This window comes from Crinia signifera, chromosome 11, assembly GCF_055691185.1.
Source record: "Crinia signifera chromosome 11, ASM5569118v1, whole genome shotgun sequence".
In the NCBI taxonomy this organism is placed as follows: domain Eukaryota; kingdom Metazoa; phylum Chordata; class Amphibia; order Anura; family Myobatrachidae; genus Crinia; species Crinia signifera.
In genome coordinates this window covers 72709122-72729536 of record NC_139227.1, presented here as the reverse complement: position 1 = coordinate 72729536, position 20415 = coordinate 72709122, and the positions used below count along the sequence as shown (strand labels likewise).

Below are 20415 nucleotides of genomic sequence, written 5' to 3'. Positions count from 1 at the left end.
AGTAACACAGTCACAGCGCACACTGTACAGGCGTTTAATACAGAGCCAATGTACTCAGTCACTTATCTGTCTGATGGCTTCAGATGTGGGGAAACGATGCTTAGGAAATCCAAACACTCTGCCAGGATTGTCAGCCAGCTCAGCTCCGCTGCAAGCGTTCCGAATGGCGCCAAAACAGAGTGAGGGAAGAGACCAAGTCCCTGCTGCTGCGGGGTCTGTGAATTTTGGCGCCAACCACCCCCAGACAGCCGCTCCCATTGCAGGATCTCCAAGTTCCAGTGTCTCCCCCTCAGCTGGGGACCACTTGGAACATGCCTGTAACACACTGCTGTCCTCTCATATAGGAGCTTAGTGTGTAAGCTCCGCAGAAAATGGCCGCCGCCATCACGGAGCGCCTGTCCCCCATGATCCCCACCTAGCGTGAAGCCAGTTTCAGAGCGCTCCGGAGCCCAGGCAGCTTCTTAATAGAAGCTGTAAGTGCTGCACAGGGAGACCAGACAGCGTCTCCCCTGTGCACAGCGAGCTGACAGGACGCGCTTCTGTCAGCTCCTGCTGCGCTGTCAGTGTGAGGATTCAGTGAGAATCCTCACACTGTGCCTACCTAGCTAGTGTAAAAGTTAATAAAATAACAAACCCCTAACTAACTCTAATCCTTCGGCTGCTCCAGCAGCCCTTTAGAATAGCACCCACTCCAGTGGGCACCTAACACAAACTGAGGAGTCTGGGATGCAGAAGGGAGGAGCCTACCCTGCAAAAGCTTTAGGATAGGTGCCTGGCTCCTACGGACCCTCCTACATCCCAATGTTGAGCTGTGTCACCAGGACCATTGAAAGAGAAAACTAAATTTGTAACATACAGAACCACAACTTTTTTTTTTTATTTCATTTTATTTTATTATTGGCGCATACTTTCCATATTTATCACCCAAATAAAATGATCAAAAAACAAAGTGACGGACAGGTCCCCAAGTATGCTACCAACATGTTTCAGTTTGCAATTCATACTTGCAAATGCTTTCCTGTAAGGACAAATGGGCAAAGAATATCATGCCAATGGTGATCACAAATTCTCTTCAAAGGGTAAAGGAATAACCTAAACAGCACTCCAGAGGTTACGGACCTCCACTCCATGAGAATTGTGTGCGCTACAGTGATGCCTCAATTCAGGGATAGCTACAGTATGAGAGTCACTGCACTATAGGCAGGTGTACAGGAACTCTGGGCCACAGCTCGTAGAGAACAGGTAGCTGCACTATGCAGGACAACTACTTTCAATAATAATTTATTAATATGTGACAGAAGCAGGTCTAGTCCACCATAATTAATATCTACAAAGAATATACAGACAACCACTGCGCTCTCTAGGAGATGCAACATGGTACAAGTGTCACCTGTTACATCATCAAAAGATATATATATACAAATATGATAACGCCAATAATTACGCTTATTATCATTCAATATCACCTTGTGTGTATCAAGGATAAAATGGGAGAAAGAAAATATAAGTTAATACATATTTCAAATAGACATTTTTCCAGTGTCTGCATTTCCCCTGCACGGGGAAATCTACACAATGGAACAGTGTTTATCTGCAACCTGTATTCATTTATATGTTTTCTTCTCCCATTGGATACATGCATAAGAGGATTTTGACAACTATTAAGTGCAATTATTGGTTTTATCACTTTTTCATATATGTATACATTTATATTGAATTTTGGTGCATAGGACGACTGGCAGTGATTAAATCTCGCTTTCCACCAACTACAGGACACAATTCCTGCACATCTCACAGCAACCTCCACAGGAGCAGCACTACTCCTGTTCTAGGCTCACTAGGTGGAGGAACCCATGTCTGAGGCACACAACCTCCACAGGAGCAGCACTACTCCTGTTCTAGGCACACTAGGTGGAGGAACCCATGTCTGAGGCACACAACCTCCACAGGAGCAGCACTACTCCTGTTCTAGGCTCACTAGGTGGAGGAACCCATGTCTGAGGCACACATAATATAACACAATCACTGTAGCGCACTCTTAACTAATATTAGAATTGCCGTAACCATTCAATACATTAAAAAGGTACATTTTTATATTTCTCCGAAAGGAACATTCAAAATGGTTTGCTTTTATGTAAATAAAGGGTCAATTAATTCAGAAAGGATTAAAAATCTTGCATCATATTTGCAACAAAACAAAAAACACAAATTCACGCATTTGGGTGAAATAACGGGATAAAATAATATACAAGAAAATAAAAAAGTTAATTGCTGTGTATTTTGTTCCAAAATGTTTTTGTTTTAGACAATATGATTCTCCGAGTCTGATAGCGGTGGCTGTTAGATGGGAAGCCACCGGCTTGCAGTAAGTGGTGCAGCCTGATTGCAGGGGAAAGTCAGACAATACTTAGACTTCTGAAAGCGACTAAAGGGTGCACTGCCACTGTTAGCAAAGGGGAGGACTATGGGATGAAGTCTGTCTGACAAGTGGTGGTGGGCCCTCTACCAGTCTTTGGAATGGGAGGAAAAGCAGGATCAAAAAGGGTCAAACCACCTCAATGTGCAAACACTATGAAGTGAGCGTGACATTGAGTCAGATCACAGATTTTAGGCGTTATTCCTGGGGTCCTCACGCCTCCTCTATAGCGGCTGACTTTCTCTTGCGTCCTTTCACTTCCTCCTGGGGCTGCGTTTTAAAGCACTCCTCAGAGTGGATGTAATGTAGCGCCATTTCACTGTAGGCCTCCAAGATTCTTTGCCGCTCCTCAGCTGTGAAGTCTACAGAATAAGGGTGCACTTGGACTATGTGGCGCTTGATAGTGCTGACTTTCAGGGTGGCCAATGTGCCACCACACACCATGCAGATGAGGCCCTCCCGCCGGCAGTCATAGTCCATCATGAACTCTGTGCGCCAGCGAACCTGGTAGTTGCGCTTTGCACTGTTGCATGGTGGGGGTAGGGACGTGGTAGATTTAGGAGTCTTGGAGGATGTTGGTAAAATTATTTCAGGACGTGGGCTGGAGGTGACAGCACTGGATCCATTTGTTTCAGAGGAGGTTGAATCTTCTGTATTCAGAAAAGTAGAATAGAAGAATTATGAAGAATGACTGTTAGTGGTCATACTAGCATGACAAAAATCACTTAATTTTCACTGTTAAGACAAAATAGACAAGATGATCACCTTTAAGATGGAAGATTCCACCTTAAAGTAGAAACCACTGATCATGAAAACTATAATAGGCGAAATACAGTATTGCTACACTACAACAGAAACTATAGGACCTACTGCCTTGTATGCAAAACAAACCGCAGTCAGTGGCACAGATAGGCTGGCGGCTGCTAAAGGAGGTTAGAACAATCTAAAATATACATTTATGCTTCTACATACAAATCCTCAATGATTAATACAAATGAAGTAAAAGGAGGAAGCTAATGTGCTATTCAATGGTTACAAAACACTCGGGACGGACTGAAAGACATCATCTATACCAGCTTATGACTTAGCTTGAATAACGGTCTCAGATTGAGTGGACATATCTATAAGAGGCATATACAGTAAGTGGGAAGAGCCATTTCACCATCATATAGTGATTTAAAAAAAGGATAAGAATCCTTCACCTAGTGGGACCCCACTGCCCACTATCCCAGATATATTTTAAATGACTTGCTGTATGGCGCAAAAGAATGGTTATGTTACCAATTCATGTAACGTGGATCAGACAGGATTGTTACTATTTTATATACAATATTTCAATGTAACCCTAGGGCTCTCTCTCGCAGCCGCTAGCAAGCGATTGAACACGGGTGTAGTACCGTTTCAGCGCTGCTGCTGGCTTGCTGGAGCCAGTAGTACCACGACCTGCGTTCTCCCACAGAGCTATATCTGAGGTGTGCCTGCGTGCACTCCCTCGCTCATGTGGATTGAGAACAAACAGGGACACACACGGCTCTGGCGCCAGAGACCGTGTCTGTGTGTTTTGCTGGGGACCGTGTCCAACGGAAAACCCCAATGCAGCCAACAGATCAAAATACAGTTTGTAAGTTCCCACTTCCCTGTTTGTTCTCAATCCACATGAGCGAGGGAGTGCACGCAGGCACACCTCAGATATAGCTCTGTGGGAGAACGCAGGTCGTGGTAATACTGGCTCCAGCAAGCCAGCAGCAGCGCTGAAACGGTACTACACCCGTGTTCAATCGCTTGCTAGCGGCTGCGAGAGAGAGCCCTAGGGTTACATTGAAATATTGTATATAAAATAGTAACAATCCTGTCTGATCCACGTTACATGAATTGGTAACATAACCATTCTTTTGCGCCATACAGCAAGTCATTTAAAATATAACTGGGATAGTGGGCACTGGGGTCCCACTAGGTGAAGGATTCTTATCCTTTTTTAAATCACTATATGTTGTCTCATGTCTTGTCTATTTTTTATTTATATTCGCAACTATTTTAAATGAATTTAATAAAAGTGACGTTTTACTAATACTACTCTCCAGGTGCACCAAAAAAAGACACTCTTTTCTGTCCAATTAAACATGTCCTCTCCGTGTCTATGGTAGCACACCCTCGCATTTATTAATAATAAATTGTTGACAGCATACAAGGAGGGTCCACCCCTATATAAAAAAATCAACTTATTTTTGTGCGACTGACAAAACCCTCTTCAAACTCTCTACCATTTCACCATCAAAGCACAACATGGTAAAGACTGCAACATAACTCCCCAACCTGGGAGAGGTCCCTGAAATCTGAGGCAACTATTACATTCTTACAGGGAAGTAACCCCCAACCTCCTATGCTGGTGGGGGGATAGGGTCACTAGACAGACAAGCATTTGGTCAACACCGCAAGGTCGACATGCCTCAAGGTCAACAGGGTCATAAGGTCTAGACAGACAATGGATACGGTCACTAAACAGACAAACATTAGGTCAGCACCACAAGGTCGACATGCCTTAAGGTCGACATGGGGTTTTTCACTTTTTTGAGCCGACATTTGCAGGCAGGCGACATTTCACCCTAGGGTGTAGTGGGAGAATAAAATAGTGTGCCTGAAGCATGGTGAGCGCAGCGAGTCAGTCATGCGAGGGGACACAGTTCTATGTTTCAGTGTCCGTGTCAAAATTCGGGACAAAAAAAAAAAAGGTGAAAAACCCCATGTGGACCTTTTGACAGTCGACCTTTCCCAGATTGACCTAATGACCCTGTCTACCTAACCCCATGTCGACCTAGTGACTGTCGGACTAATGCTTGTTTGTCCAATGATCCATTCTGCACCGGTTATATACCATAAGTACAGGAAGTGAAGGCACCAGTTCCTTTCCAGCTGCCTAGCCTCCTATTGATGCCCACACACTGAGAGGTCTGCTCGATGCGTTTTGAACTAGTAGATGTGAAGTAGATGTGATGCGTGATAGGGTGCGCACATCACAAGCCAAAAGAAACACGGTGCGATGTGAATGGCATGCGAAACGTTGTGAACTAAAAAGTTCACAACGCATCCGACCATGGCACCGTGGGTGGGCACCTTAAGAAGTGGTAGTTGGTGCTTAATGCAGATCAAACAGGTGAATTCCATCAGGGACAGAGGGACTGTTATATGTAACATCATATCAGGAGAATGTGGTGAATCCTCAATATAGTTCACCTCAACACGCAACCTCCTTACCATTGATTTCTATGCAGATTTCATCTTCACCACCTTGGGAACCAGTTATTTTCTTGCCAGCTGCACTTTTCTGCTCCCACTCCTCCATAACCACAGCTTTCTCTTGGTCACTCAGGTAGGTTGTATCTGGATGTTTCTGTTGGATGTGCATCTTCACGGAGCTAATTTTTGGGTTCATGAGAGTCACCCCACATACCATGCAGATCAATCCATCCTTTGCAGGTGTGTAGTCCATTAGGTACTCTAGTTTCCATCGGTCATGCTGGTACTTGCGGGGGTCCTTTGCTTTGCCCTGAACTCTTCCAAAAGCAAATTCCCAAGAAGCACCTTTGCCTTCTGGCAGCGCTCCGGCCCAGCTGCTCTCTTCCTCCTCTTCTTCCACGGTGGGACTGTCCGGTAATTTTAGTACATTCATTCCCTGATCTAAACAAGAACAAGAGAGATATTAAGTGGAATGTTTTGCATTAAGAATTAAAGTGGACTGATCAACAGTAATCTGAAAGTCATCTGTCCAGGGTTTAATTGGCTATTGTATAGTGCAAATTTAGCAGTACTAGATTATCCCAATATGATTGAAATTAGGGTGGTAAAGAACAATGGATAGAAAAGAAACTTCATAAAGCATTACTATGATTTATGCCCTAAATCTTACTACATATAGCAGAGGTCTTTATAATTCTGGGGGGCAACATTTGGGTGTGGATGGTACTGTCCAGGATAGGCATGTCTACAAATGGAACTTGTTTGCTGCTGTTTCTTCCCTCTCCCTACCATCTTGCACTTGGTCTATATAACTGATGGAGCCCACAGGAGAGATCCAAACAAAACACTCCAATCAGAAAGCACACCAGCTCTGCAGGACAATGCTCTGAAATACCAAAAGCTGCCCCTAGGGGGTGCTATGTCCAGGCAAAACTGTACACAAATACCACTGTAGTCATGAGAAGAATTACATCAGCTAAGCTCAGAATAAGTGAACGGAAAACCAGGAAAAGAAACTAGTAAAATATGCACAGAAGCTCACAGGGCAAGTGGAAATAATAGCAGAATTTATTAGGACAAAAAGGGGTAATCGTATGACTCCTAAGAAGGACATTAGATGGCTCTATAATAAATATGAAATGTGAATGTATGTGCATTCACTCCAAACAATGTACCAAAAAGTGCAGGATATAGAAATGGCGGGAGAGTCCTTTCCCTGGCTCCAATTACATCCTGAGCGACTGCACTATAAACGTGCAATCCAAGGGAGGACCAGATGCAGCAAAATTGCACCTTTAGGGAAAATGGCCACCTGGACAGAGAAGAAGTCCCCTAGTTTCCACACAGACATAAAATAATTGCTAATGTGTGAAACAGCCAATCTGGCACACCCAGAAGTACAGAAAAATCCCTCTGGTCCTCTGCTTTCTGGCACACCCAAGAATTGTGAGAAAACTGGAGGGGTAAAAAAAAAAAAACTGTCGGAACTCCACAGAATGGGGGTATATGTAGTTCACTCATCAAAAAAACTAGACCACTACATAGGGGTGTACTCAATGCGGCCGGCGAGGCGGTTAAACGGCGGAGATCACTGAAAACAAGCAATCCTCGCTGTTTAACTCCCGCGTCGGCCGCTCACCGTATTCAACGTTCCGGGGGAATCCTCACTGTCAGGAGACGGCAAGGATTCCCCCAAACAGTGAGGCTCGCTGTTAATTTAGTCGCGAGCCTCGCTGTTCTAGCGGCCGAATACGCCTTTTCCCCCTCGCTCCAAAAACCTAGCGAAATGGCTTGTGCAGTTAAATTCTGACCCAGCAAGCTGTCACAGCTCACACAAATCATTCAATACTGCCCACAGTTTCAAAGGTAAATATTTAACCTTATTATGGTTATAAATAAGGATGCAATGATTGTGAGAGAACATTCAGAGAATAATGACCTCTTACAGAGATTATGGGCTGGTAGTTGTGGACACCCCCCAATGTATTTATTCAAATAGCAGGAAGATGGGGACTGACTACCACCCAACAAAGTACTTGGATTCCAAGATAACCTAACTGCCATATTCACTCCTGAGAAAATAATTTATGAGAAACTCCTAAACCAGTTATTGGGGCAGATGTATTATTCATGGTGAAGAGATAAAGTAGAAGGTGATAACGCACCAGCCAGCCAATTTGCTAGGTTTGAAATATGACAGGATTTGATTGGCTGGTGCATTATCACCTTCCACTTTATCTCTTCACCAGGCTCAATATATCAGCCCCATTGTTCCTTGTGTATCTCATTTCATAATCTAGACCAGGGGTGGCCTGTCTTAAGGGCCCCACATACAGCACGATATTCAGGCATTTTCTGAGCGATTCTAACAAATCGCTCAGAAAATGCCTGGAAATGCATGTAAATCGCTGTGTATATAGCCCACACAGCGATTTACATGCACGCACCCGCCGTTCTGAATCTGTCATAGATTCAGAACGGACGGGCTGTTCAATTCAGAGCAGTCGCTCAGAAAGCTCCTGCTCATCTCCCGCATGTGTGGCTGCGGGCAGATGAGCAGGGCGAGCGACTGCGGACGCCGCAGAACCCGCCGCCGCCGCCACCCCTGACCCCCCTCCCCCACCAGCAGTAGCACCCATCGCCACCCCCACCTCACCTCTCCTCGGCAGCGGGGCGGTAGCGCGGCGGCATCGGGAGGAAATGTTAAAAAAAAAATCAAATTTCAAAATGGCAGCGGCCAGCCACTCACGGCTCGCCGCGTCATTGCCCCACCCCCTCGAGCTGGCTATATTAGCCAGCTCGAGACAGGGTAGGGGCAGTCAGTCGGACGGCGGAGGAGGAGAGAAGAGCTCCCGAAGTCCTGGGAGGCGCGGCCAATGCAAAAGAGCTTAAAAGGCCGCCGCCCCCAGGTGAAGAACACAGATGAAGAGGCAGAAGCCCTGGGAGGCGGCGGCCATGCAAAAGAGCTTAGGGGGCCGCTGCCCCCAGGTGAAGACACCGCAGAAGCCCTGGGGGGGGGGGGGGGGGGGGGGCAGGAGCCCCCCTGGGTGAAGACCAGGTGCAGTTAATAAAATACTAAAACATCTGTGTTTGTGTTTTGTTTTATTTTAATATTTCCTTTACAGGGGGGCTATAGGTACCGACTGGCCTTTAATGCCCCACATGCTGGTACCTGTGGTTCTCCCAGGTGCCAGCATGTGGGGCAGGCTTGCTGGGACCTGTAGTCCTACTGTAAAAGACAATATTACTGTTAAGCTATCAACCCTGCACCCACCGCCCAGGGGTGCAGGGGATAGCCCCGGGCTGCAGCCCAGGCCTGGGGTGCCCTGGAGAGGGGGGACCCCCTTATTTGGGGGGTCCCCACATCCCCAAAAACTCCCGGCCTGGGCTGACTAGTTAGGGTGGGTAATGCTTTGGCCACGGGACACCATCAAGCGTGTCCCCTGGCTATGGCATTACACCCCCTGCTAGTGGAGCCTGGTGCTGGTCTCCAAAATATGGGGGACCCCTATTCATTTTGTCCCCCGTATTTTGGAAACCAGGGCCAGCTCAAGAGCCTGGTGCTGGTCCCCAAGATCCGGGGGACCCCACGCACTTTGTCCTCTGGATTTTGGGAACCATGACCACTCAAAAAGCCCGGGGCTGGTCATGCCTGCGGGGGGGGGGACCCCATGCCATTTTTTTAATTTTACAAAATTATTGTCTGTATGACAGGACGAGACGCTGGACCCCGGACTTGGTAAGTATTTTTTTAATGTCCGTTCCCACTGTACCACCAACGTTTAAAAGTTGACATATGGGGGGGGGTCGGTTCTGGGGGAACCACTAGCCACCATGATTACATTTTTTTTGGGGGGGGGGGGGGGGCAATATTAGGGGGAGGTGAAAGAATACTTATTAAAGAAGACATTAGTTATGTGCTAGATGTGTTTAGTAATAATAACATTTTTGTGATGAGGTGCAGTGTTTACTTCAGTTTCTGTGACAGATTTGAAATCTCCCGTGCTGAATCTCCCAATTTGAATCTCTGACACAAATCTCTCTGTATGTGGCTCATTGTCTGAAATGAGCCACAAGAGTGAAATCTCTTGTGCTGAATCTCCCGTTATGTATCTCTGGCACACATCTCTGCGTATGTAGGGCCCTTTAAGATCTACCAGCAGTTCATGTTTGTCAGACAACCTGTGGATCTATAGTGGGAAGGAATGCAGCATGTTTGTGTACCAGCTTGGGGATTTAAAAGACGTTAACCATTGGTAGATCTCGAGGAACGGTTTGGCCACAGCCAGGTGACTATGAGGTACCCCACAGTATGTAGTGGAATTTAATAGATGGCACTGCCTTCCTAAGTGCTGTCTGATTCTGCTCAAAGCTCTCCCTGCTATGGAATACATGCATGTAACAAAAATTATAAGTCCGTTAACACTTCTGCATAAAGATATTCTCGCAGTGCAATCCTTACCTCCTACTCCTAGAGCAGCCCCTTCACTGTTTTGCTTTGCCACCATCTTCTTTATTTCAGCTAACTTTGTCTCCCAATCAAGGATGACTGTTTTCCTCTCCTCGCTGCCGAAATTGGCTGTATGAGGGTGCTTTTGTATGATGTGTCTTTTGATGCTGCTCTCTTTAAGAACAGTTAAGGTGGAGCAACAGTACATGCAGACAACACTGCCACGCAATCCATTAAAGTCCATCAGGTATTGTGAGCGCCAACGCATTTGGTAGGAGACGTGCTGGCTGCGAGTAAGGGAAAAATTGCTGTGCCCACGCCACAAGCTCACCTCCCATATCATTGGGTCAACCCCAGGCGGCCACTGGGAAGCATCTATGTTGGGAAGAGAGGGTGGTGTTTTAGGTACTTTAGGTTCTACCAGCGAGACCTTGGGAGCAATAATCCGCCAGTTTTTTGAGAGGTCAGCAGTGGAGGTGGAAGGTTTTGATGTCTGGTTGAGCGTATGCTCTGGGACAACAGAGACCCGTGTTATGATGATGGGTGTTGGAGTTTTTACTGAAAATAAAAATTAGAAAAAAAAATTAAAAAATAATTGGTAATTTTAGTTACAATTGTAAAACATTTTCTTCAGTATATGTATTTCTTATGTTGGCTTACTGTACATTTTCTACACATTTCAGCCTCTATGGAAATTGTAAACTGCTTGTTACCCTTTGTCCATAATAAATGGAATCACTCACCTTTTAACATAGGAAGTCCAACTCCCAGTACAGCTGGTGTCTGCTGTACTTGCTGCACCTTTATTATATGCTTCTCTGGTTCAATAGATGGAGATTTCCCTTCTTCGAGCACTTGCTGACAATTCTGTCCCTCCACCTCCCAGTGCTTCTTCTCAGGTAGAGTCTCTGTTATAGGCGGTGTGTCCTCTTTATGCCTCTTGATTTCTTCAGCGTCCTGCTCATCAATCTCTTCTATCTTCACAATCCTTTCTGCTTCAGCAATCTGCTGTTGCGTTCCTAAGCTCTGCACCTCTTTCGTCTTTACCTCCTCTTGCTTAAGTCTGTTAGCCTTACTTACATTTGCTTCCTGCAGCAGCTGTGCCTCCTTAGCTTTGTTTTTCTCTTCCTCCAACAACTGTGCTTCCTTGGCTTTCTTTTTCTCTTCCTCCAGCAACTCTGCCTCCCTAGCTTTCTGTTGCTCTTTCTCTAGCAGAGCTGCCTCCCTAGCTTTACGTTGTTCTTCCAGCAGCTCTGCCTCTATAGCTTTCTGTTGCTCCTCCAGCAGCTGTGCCTCCAAAGCTTTCTGTTGCTCCTCCAGCAGCTGTGCCTCCAAAGCTTTCTGTTGCTCCTCCAGCAGCTGTGCCTCCAAAGCTTTCTGTTGCTCCTCCAGCAGCTGTGCCTCCAAAGCTTTCTGTTGCTCCTCCAGCAGCTGTGCCTCCTTAGCTTTCTGTTGCTCCTCCAGCAGCTGTGCCTCCCTAGCTTTCTGTTGTTGCTCCTCCAGCAGCTGTGCCTCATTAACTTTCTGTTGCTCTTCCAGCAGTGGTGCCTCCCTAGCTTTCCGTTGCTCCTCCTCCAGCTCCTTAGCTTTTAGCTTCTCTTCCTCTAACGGTTGTTCATCTCTGTCTTGACGTTTTCTCTTCTCTGGCAGCTGATCATCACTATCTTTCTGTCCTTCTTTCTCAATCAACTGCGTGTCTAGATCCATTTGTACTTCTTCTTCATGCAACTTCCCATCTCTGGTCTCTAGTTTCTCTTTGTTCACCATTTCTGCCTCACTAGGCTTATCTGCCGTATGCTTGATGTCCTCATCTTTATCCTTGAACTCTAACCTTTTTCCCTTTAATACAGCCTTCTCAAATCTTGGTATTGTCATTGATTTGTCGATCTGACCATCTTCATTCATCAGATCATCTTCTGCCTCTTCCTCCTCATCATCATCATCCATGTCTTCGTCCATCTCCATCTCTTCTTCTGGTGTCTCCTTTCGCGTAATCCAGGCCTCCAGGATCACACTTTTCTGAGTAGGGCTGAATTGGAGAGATGTGGGATGGGTGTGTAAGATGTGTTCCTTGATATCATTTAGGCTGAGACTTGGTAAAGCTGTTGTACACATCATGCAGCGGAGCTTGTTAACTTGACAATCAAAATCTATCAGAAACTCTAATCGCAACCACTGCTGAATAGACTCGTTCATGTATTGTTCCAGCTGGTCTTTATCAGGAGGTGAAGGTTGTGGTCGCTCAGGGCCAAAGACATGATGCCATGTTCCTTTGGCAACTGGAGGGAGGCGTCGTCTTTTCTTTTTAGGACCAGTTATGTTTTTGACACCCTCTGTAAAAAAAAAAAAAAAAAGGGAGGGAAATATTGAGATTACTACTTAAGAAGATGTTATGGAAGAGAGCAAACAGAAGACCAAGGGAAAAAAACATGGACACAACGACAAGACAAAGAAGAGAAAGATAATCGCAAAGACAATCTTGAAAATGTTATTCCTGATGTTGTCATAGTGTTCATTCTAGCACTCGACATCTTTGAAAACCCATGCAGTTCCTCTTCCCTGCCTGGGGTGTCGCTGACAGCTGTAGTGCTTCTAGCACAGTGTGGTCTGTATATCAGCACTGATATGCAAACCAGATCTGTGCTAGAAACCCCACAGCAGACAGCGACACCCCAGGCAGGGAAGAGAAACTGCATGGGTTTTCAAATATGGCGGGTGCTAGAATGAACACTATTGTAATTGGACATTAATATCATAAACCAGGCATTGAAGGCCAGAATTATGACAGAAATCCCCTGGAGATAAGCACAATAAGAGCACAAAATATGGAAATGAGCATCTAAAATGAAAAGGATTAAAAAATAATGTCAAATGTTTAAAATCATTTGGGGAGACATCAATCCCCAGAGTGGCTATGTAGCTCTTGGGCTAAACGCACAAAAATACAATCAACAAACTGCGCAGAACCCAAAGACTGCGGCCAGGAGGCTCATAAAAGACGTTTCACCATTCCTCTCACAGATTCCATAGCCAAAACTATGGCACTTTCCTTGGGTACATGTACTCTGCATACAATACCATCTGTAGCTCAAGAAGAGTACTCAAAGTGCTTTATGGTTAGTAGAGTGAAGGTTCCAATATAACCTCTTGTAGATAGATGTTTTAAACAGTTCACCGCCATATGGCTTTCAGGTACAACTGGTGCCGTAGCTTTGCTGAAGTCATCTCATTAAGGTAAACTGGAAGCGGGATACTGGGTCTCTACCAGTCTTATACCCCTTTCACATCGCCGACACGTTTTAAAAAACTGTATTTTAAAACTGTAATTAAAACGGGTCAGAGCCTTAACATTGCCGCAGATTACCGTTTTAAATACCGGTTAAGTCTCATTCAACATAGCAGTCAAACCGTTTCAACCCGAACACGTTTCAAGCCAGAGTGTCAACATTGCCTGTCATTTTAAAGGGGACAGCCTATCACTGCTCTGTAGCTTGTGTTGTTTGCCTGAAATACCGTTTCAGACACATTGTACACATTCACATTGCTCAAAAAACGGCAAGGAACCGTGTAGGACTCTGCTTTTTACACGGTTCGAAATACCAGTTAACTTTAAACGGTAAATCGGCTCTGGTGCATTCACAGTGCAGGCTTAAACGTTTTAAAATGAAAAAAAAAAAAATCGGCAATTTACCGTTTTAAAAGTGCGATGTGAAAGGGGTAATACTTTTCAGTGATGTTGACATAAAATATCCTTCATTAAGTTAGATGGGATCTTAAGGCACGGTAGATGTGCCTTAAGATCCTATCCACGATCTGATCAGATAGGATCGTGGATAGGATCTTAAGGCACATCCGATTTGCATCCTATCTTGACTATATAGTGCAGATCTGCACTATATAGACAAGGCAGCCAAGACTTTCTGGCTTCCGATACGTGAACGCGGATCGGGATCGCAAGGGTTAAAACCCTTGTGATCTGCATCCGATTCAGATCCGATGCCGATCCAATGTTGACTATATCGTCAACATCGGAAAGGAAATCGGACCGTGTGTACACAGCATTACTCTTATCATTGCTTCATACATCTACATTATAGCAGACCACTCACATTTAAAAACAAAAAACGCACACCAATCCAATTAATAAACCTCCCCTGGATAAGTGCTGCTGTGTTCCTGTGCATTTATTTATGGTACATTTGTAAACCTAAGGGACTGGAACTGCGGCTTTCCAGGACTGCGTATGTTTCATGTTTGGCCACAACATCCAGGTTACCTGGTAGGTGATCCTTTGCCTAAGAGATTGTCTCCAGGGGAGGTCCATGAATTGGATTGGTGTGCTATTTTTTAAAATGTGAGTGTTTTGTAATATTAAAGGATTCCGCTTTTCTTTTCTCCTGGGATTAGATGCTATAGCAGACTTATCACTGCTTCATACAACTAGTCAACATCACTAAAAAGTATGTTGTGATAGACACACAGGGCCAAATGTAATAGGGTGTGAGAATCAGAAAGGGAGAGATTTTGGGAGAGTTTTTAAAAAAAATTTAAAGCGGCAATCATTTACACTGCAAAACCTGGTTGATTTTCCCAAGTAATTGATTGGTGCTGTAAAAAAAAAAAAGGTTGAAGACTCTCGCAAAATCTCTCACTTTCTGATTCTCACACCCTATTACATTTGGACCACATCCAGTTTGCATTTATCGTAGATGACTTCAGCCAACTAGGGTACCAATTATACCTGAGAATCCTATGGATGTGAACTTTTTCAAGCATTTACAACATAATATCAATATAGTGGCTATGGCGCTTTTTCGTATATTTTAGGATATGGAGACATTCACACTACTAAACTTTGGGTGTAATATTCTTCTGCTACAGATGCCATTGTATGTCGATTACAGGTAACTAAGGAAAGCACCATAGTGGGTTAATTATGCCACATTATGGGGGTTATTCTGGTTCACTCGCAAAGGCACAATCTCTCTCTAATGGACAAAACCATATGCACTGCAGGGGAGGCTGATGTAACATGTGCAGAGAAAGTTAGATTTGGGTGGGGTTTTACTTCAAAGCGAGATTTATATTGCAGTGTAAAAATAAAGCAGCTAGGATTTACTCTGCACAGAAACAATAAAACACCCAAATCTAACTCTCTCTGCACATGTTACATCAGCCCCACCTGCAGTGCACATGGTTTTGTCCATTAGAGTGATTGTGCCTTTGCGAGTGAACCAGAATAACCCCCTATGTCTGCTGGGTGAAGTGCCCAGAGCTATTCAATTGCTGAATTTGATCTGCTAGGAAATAATCAGTTCAACTGCCTACATGGTTATTAGAAAAGTTATGTTGCATGGTCACTCCTACAGTACCTGTGATCATTTAATAATAAAAAAAGGTTGTTTTGCCTTGCTGTTCACTTGCTTGCACATTTCCGTATTGATTGCTATTGTGCTGCTGTATCCAGGCATATTGGGGGAAATTTACTAATACAGTGTTCTCACTGCGAGTGAGAAATACACGGCTTTTAACCGGCATTAAAATGCCGGGGACTGCAGGGACAGACTCCCGTTCTCACTGCAAGGCAAATTCCTGGGTGAAGAAGTTCTACCTGGTAAGTTGCCTTTTAACACGTGTTTTTATGCAGTGAGAATGGGTCAACCCGTGTCTGCATTCCGGGATCTCAAACATGGGTAAAAAGAAGGGTTTTACCCGTGTATGAGATCCGGGTATGTGACCCGTTCACACTGCAAAAAAACCTGTGTTAAAAGGCAAATTTCCGGGTCCACATGCTAGACCAAGGAATTTTCCTGCAGTAAGAACGGGGTATAAGATGGGAGTTCTATTTCATATGAGATGTTGTTATGGGTAACCAATCAGATACTATCTATAATCTTCTAGAAGGTGCTAAATAAATAAGTAGATTCTGATTGGTTGCCCATAACATCCCATGTGAAATAGAACTCCTGCCTCAGTAAATATCCCCCATTATGTCTGAGGGAATAAACCATCAGGAACCTGAGATGGGAACAAGCCCCTCAGTAGTAGCTCAAACCAGCGTTATTATTCTATTTGTTTCTTCTGGAATTACCTGCCCCCTGCTCTTCACTTCCAGCAAGTGTCTGAGCATCAACACAAAGGTGCGCATCCCAGCTACCAATAATGACCTCCTTCTCGCAGGGAGTCCAATTAAGAGAATAGGGGTGTTTCTGACGAATGTGTCTTTTGATGGTGCTGAGTTTTAAAGTGGCCAAAGAACTGCCGCACACCATACAAATCATGCTGTGAGAGTGAGCATTGAAGTCCATCAAATACTCAAGTCTCCAGTGATTGTGGTAGTAACGCCGGTGGTCTTTTCCAGGAATGCGGCTATTTCCCGGCCGGGAAGCACGTTCCTCAGAGGTCTCTTGCACGGTTCCTCCTGCGTGGATACGGCTTTCACCACTACTATCTGGGGAACTCCAAGTAAAGGAGGCAGAACCTGAGAAAAGCCCACCAGGATATGAATCCAACGGCTCTGGATACATGATATTTATTGAACTTGTATCTATAAAAAAGTAAGAGAGCACGTGGTTACATTTTCAGAGACATACAAAAGAAAATCTCTCCACAAAGCTACAGAAGGAAGAATCGTTTATTCAATTAGGTGTAATCCAAAGAAAATAATTGCATCGTCCCCTCTGAATAATGCATGTGTTGCTCACATTCAAGTAAAGCTCCATTACTGAACTATTATAGATTTTAAATACAAGGAATTAGAGTACAGCACTTCTTAGTGAATGGATGCGATATTAGTGTTCATTCTAGCACCTGCTATCTTTGAAAACCCATGCAGTCCCTCCTTCCTGCCTGGGGTGTCGCTGTCTGCTGTAGTGCTTCTAGCACAGTGTGGTCTGTATATCAGCACTGATATGCAAACCAGACCTGCGCTAGAAACACAACAGCAGACAGCGACACCACAGTAGTAGTAGTACGTTTATTTATAAGGCGCCGCAAAGTGTCCGCAGCGCCGTACATAGCAAACAAAAAACAAATGACAAGGTAATGTACAGGGTGTGTTGAAAAATACAGTATAAATAGGGGTATAGCTGGTAGAACTAAAATCAGCATCAGTTCAGAAGTAGGTGTCAAAATTGTCGAGGAGACTGAAGAGGAAGTAGAGGAAGGGAAGAACAGGACAGGAGCACAGTTGAGGTAAAGAGGTAGGGTGAGTACGTGAGGCAGGAGGACCCTACTCATAAGAGTTAACATACTAAAAATAGGTGAGTGGACGAACGAAAAACAACAGGATAAGTAGGAACGGAGGCAGTATAGGAGGATCAAAAGAGGTTAGGAGGAGGGATAGGCTAGTCTAAAAAAGTGGGTTTTGAGGGAGCGCTTGAAGGAGGTAAGGGAATCAGAAAGCCTGATGGGTGGCGGGAGGTTGTTCCAGGGCAGGGGGCAGCGCGAGAGAAGTCTTGGACACGGGAGTGGGAGGAGGTGATTAGGTGAGAGGTCAGTTGGCGGTCAGCGATGGAGTGAAGAGGACGGGAGGGAGTGTGGATAGAGATCAGTGAAGAGAGGTAAGGAGCGGAGGAGGAGAGAGCATTGTAGGTGGTGGTGAGGAGTTTAAAGAGAACTCGGAAAGGAATGGGGAGGGAACAGGAACTGCGTGGGTTTTCAAAGATAGCGGGTGCTTGAATGAACACTACAATCTCCACAGAGATGCTTTGTAGAAAAGGTATTGCTTGTCTGGTTAAAGTGAAGCAAGTGGTCAACATAACTATTTCCACAGTGTGGTCACAGTTTCATTGGAATCATGGACTGTTACTTGTACTTCACTTCTGCTAAGCAAGCACTATAGGACCAACTTATGTTAAAGCATATCAAGTCACTTCTGCACTGTGAAAGCAGCCATTTTGTGGACTACCTCAAACCACCTGACAATATAGCTGATAATAAATCCTGACATCACCAAAGTATAACTAGTCAGTAAGTTGCAGTAAAATCATTGGCTGCTTTCTTATGGGTATTTGTCACACAGAAAAAGCTGTACGTGTGCAGCATTAGGTGCACGTACTAAATACTTAACATGGAGACAAGTTTCTCTGTACAAAATTATATTCTTATACTTTCTAACATAGAACATAAAAGCAAACATGAAGGGGAGCCACTGCATCCTGGTGTGCTTACATATGCCTGAAATTGAAACTAGCAATGGGGTTTAATGCTATTAAAAGCACTGCTGTGTACATTTTGGTCTGAAAGACCCTGGAAAGCAGAGGCATAGGGAAATCACTTTGTGGGATGTCTAACCAGTCATACATATATCACAGCAGGGATTCTATGCCGCAGCGCTACTGTAAAAAGGAAAAGCAGAAGAAAAAGGCTGCAAATTATGCAATGTGCATTTTTAAGCATGAATGTTACTTATCTACTAGTATATGTATGTCTGTCTTATCTTGTAGTGTATTACCTCGTGTGTGTGTGTGTGTGTGTTAGAGGTTTTATTCATCACACTAAAGCGAATTGTAAATGTACACATTAGTAACTAAACTAAAAGTAAACGAAATCTCATCGTGCATCAACTAAAGGACAGTGCAGGTCAAGATTTGTCGTTGTACAGCTGAAGCGCTACAGGTTGCTGCAGCCAGTGATAACCAGCGTAGCCTGCCTTAGCATTTCCCAGCTACAACCGCTCTGCTAGTGCTTTCCGCTCGTCCCCAGTCACAGGCAACGTCTACGTACACTGCCGCCAACGCCACTGCCTTGCAGTTACCGCTCCCCGCCGCTAGATGTCGCCCACTCCTATTAGGCTCCGCCACTCACCCCCTGCGGCCTCCTCCTCACACAGCATCACCGGACTATCCTGCTTTTGTATGCCGCTCCTCGGTGTTGATTCTGAGACTGGGTCCGCCTGGGGCCCTATCGCTAATTCCGGGTCCTCTTCCTTCGACATCGCACGCTGCATGGCTTCTGCCTCTAGCTCTTCCTTCTCGGCTCTACGGTCGGAGCACACAAGACGGCGGAGGAGACACAGAGGGCCCGGGACACACGCCGCTCAGCAGCACCGCACAGGAGGGCGGGGCCTCTGTGTGACGCCACGGAAGGGGCGCGGCCAGCCACCAGTAGCGAGCGCCGCACAGGACTGAGGGGAGGGGAGATCGGCGCAATTGGGCGGGCGCTGGGCTAAATAGCACAGAGGGGTCTGCGGGAGACGGGCGCTGTCACTGGCGGGGCGGGGCCTCGGCATGGCGTCATGTGGGCGGTAATGGCGCCGCACGGGACGAGGGGTGGACTCTGGAGACAGAGAGGAGTAATCCATTCCCTAGGGGCAGTGTACCGGCACCGTACCTGTGTGTGTATGTTTGATGTGACAGCTGTGCACGGCGCCTGCATGATGCTCCGCACACAGCATCGGGTGCTCTGCAGAGGGACGTGCCCGGGGCTCTGCATTTGCAGCGCTCTGTCCTGCCAGCCACCACCAGTAGCACATAACTGTATACATACGTGTGTATAAAATGCTCTGCACACATCATGCAGCTTCATGGCGCTGGTGGGTCATCGCCATAACAACATGGCCCATAGAGGGGGGAGAGATTGTGGCTGTGCTAAGGGCGAGGCGCCACCTGACCTCTGTGCAAAGGTCCGGGACTTCTCCTTTACGGCACAGAAAATGGCCGCCCAGACTAAAGCACCGGCACCGCACAAGCGTCCAGCAGCGCTATGATCTGCACAACGCAGACGTCCAGCAGTCTGCACAACACGATACGTCTAGCAGAACTATGCTCTGCACAGCACATCAGACACCCAGCAGCGCTAAGCTCTGCACAACACATCAGACATGTGGCAGCACAGACGACAGATCTGTGCTCTGCACAACACATCAGACATGTATCAGCTCTGCACAACACATCAGACAAGTGGCAGTTTTTTGCTCTGCACAACACATCAGACATGTGGCAGCTGTGCTCTGCAGCACAACACATCAGACATGTGGCAGCTCTGTGCTCTGCACAACACATCAGACATGTGGCAGCTCTGTGCTCTGCACAACACATCAGACATGTGGCAGCTCTGTGCTCTGCACAACACATCAGACATGTGGCAGCTCTGCTCTGCACAACACATCAGACATGTGGCAACTCTGTGCTCTGCACAACACCTGCCTTCATGCTGGTTGCCAGGGGGTAGAGATGAACATCGGAAGCCCACCATCAAATGATGGCTGGGCTTCTGTCATCGAATCTTTCACATCAAAAGAATTTGATAGAAAAAAAATCATATGATTGGCGCATGCGCAACCATCTTCAGCCCAGAATCGCATGTGCAGAAG

The 20415-nt window shown here is 45.6% G+C and overlaps 1 protein-coding gene across 3 annotated transcripts; it reads right to left on the bottom strand.

Moving 5' to 3' along the window:
* Nucleotides 1–877: 877 nt before the first annotated feature.
* On the bottom strand, nucleotides 878–19697 carry ZFTA (zinc finger translocation associated). Of its 3 annotated transcripts, none has more exons than XM_083164757.1 (6): nucleotides 19590–19697; nucleotides 16192–16647; nucleotides 10844–12433; nucleotides 10113–10658; nucleotides 5669–6091; nucleotides 878–3066 (listed from the first exon to the last, which is right to left on the bottom strand). In XM_083164757.1, exons 2-6 carry the CDS (start codon nucleotides 16625–16627, stop codon nucleotides 2630–2632), a joined length of 3432 nt encoding a protein of 1143 aa, XP_083020883.1. In that variant the 5' UTR covers nucleotides 16628–16647; nucleotides 19590–19697; the 3' UTR covers nucleotides 878–2629. The 3 variants fall into 3 exon arrangements, with proteins under 3 accessions (XP_083020883.1, XP_083020882.1, XP_083020884.1); XM_083164756.1 differs by lacking the exon at nucleotides 19590–19697 and adding an exon at nucleotides 18909–19381; XM_083164758.1 differs by lacking the exons at nucleotides 16192–16647; nucleotides 19590–19697 and adding an exon at nucleotides 18909–19380.
* Between the last annotated feature and the right edge of the window lie 718 nt (nucleotides 19698–20415).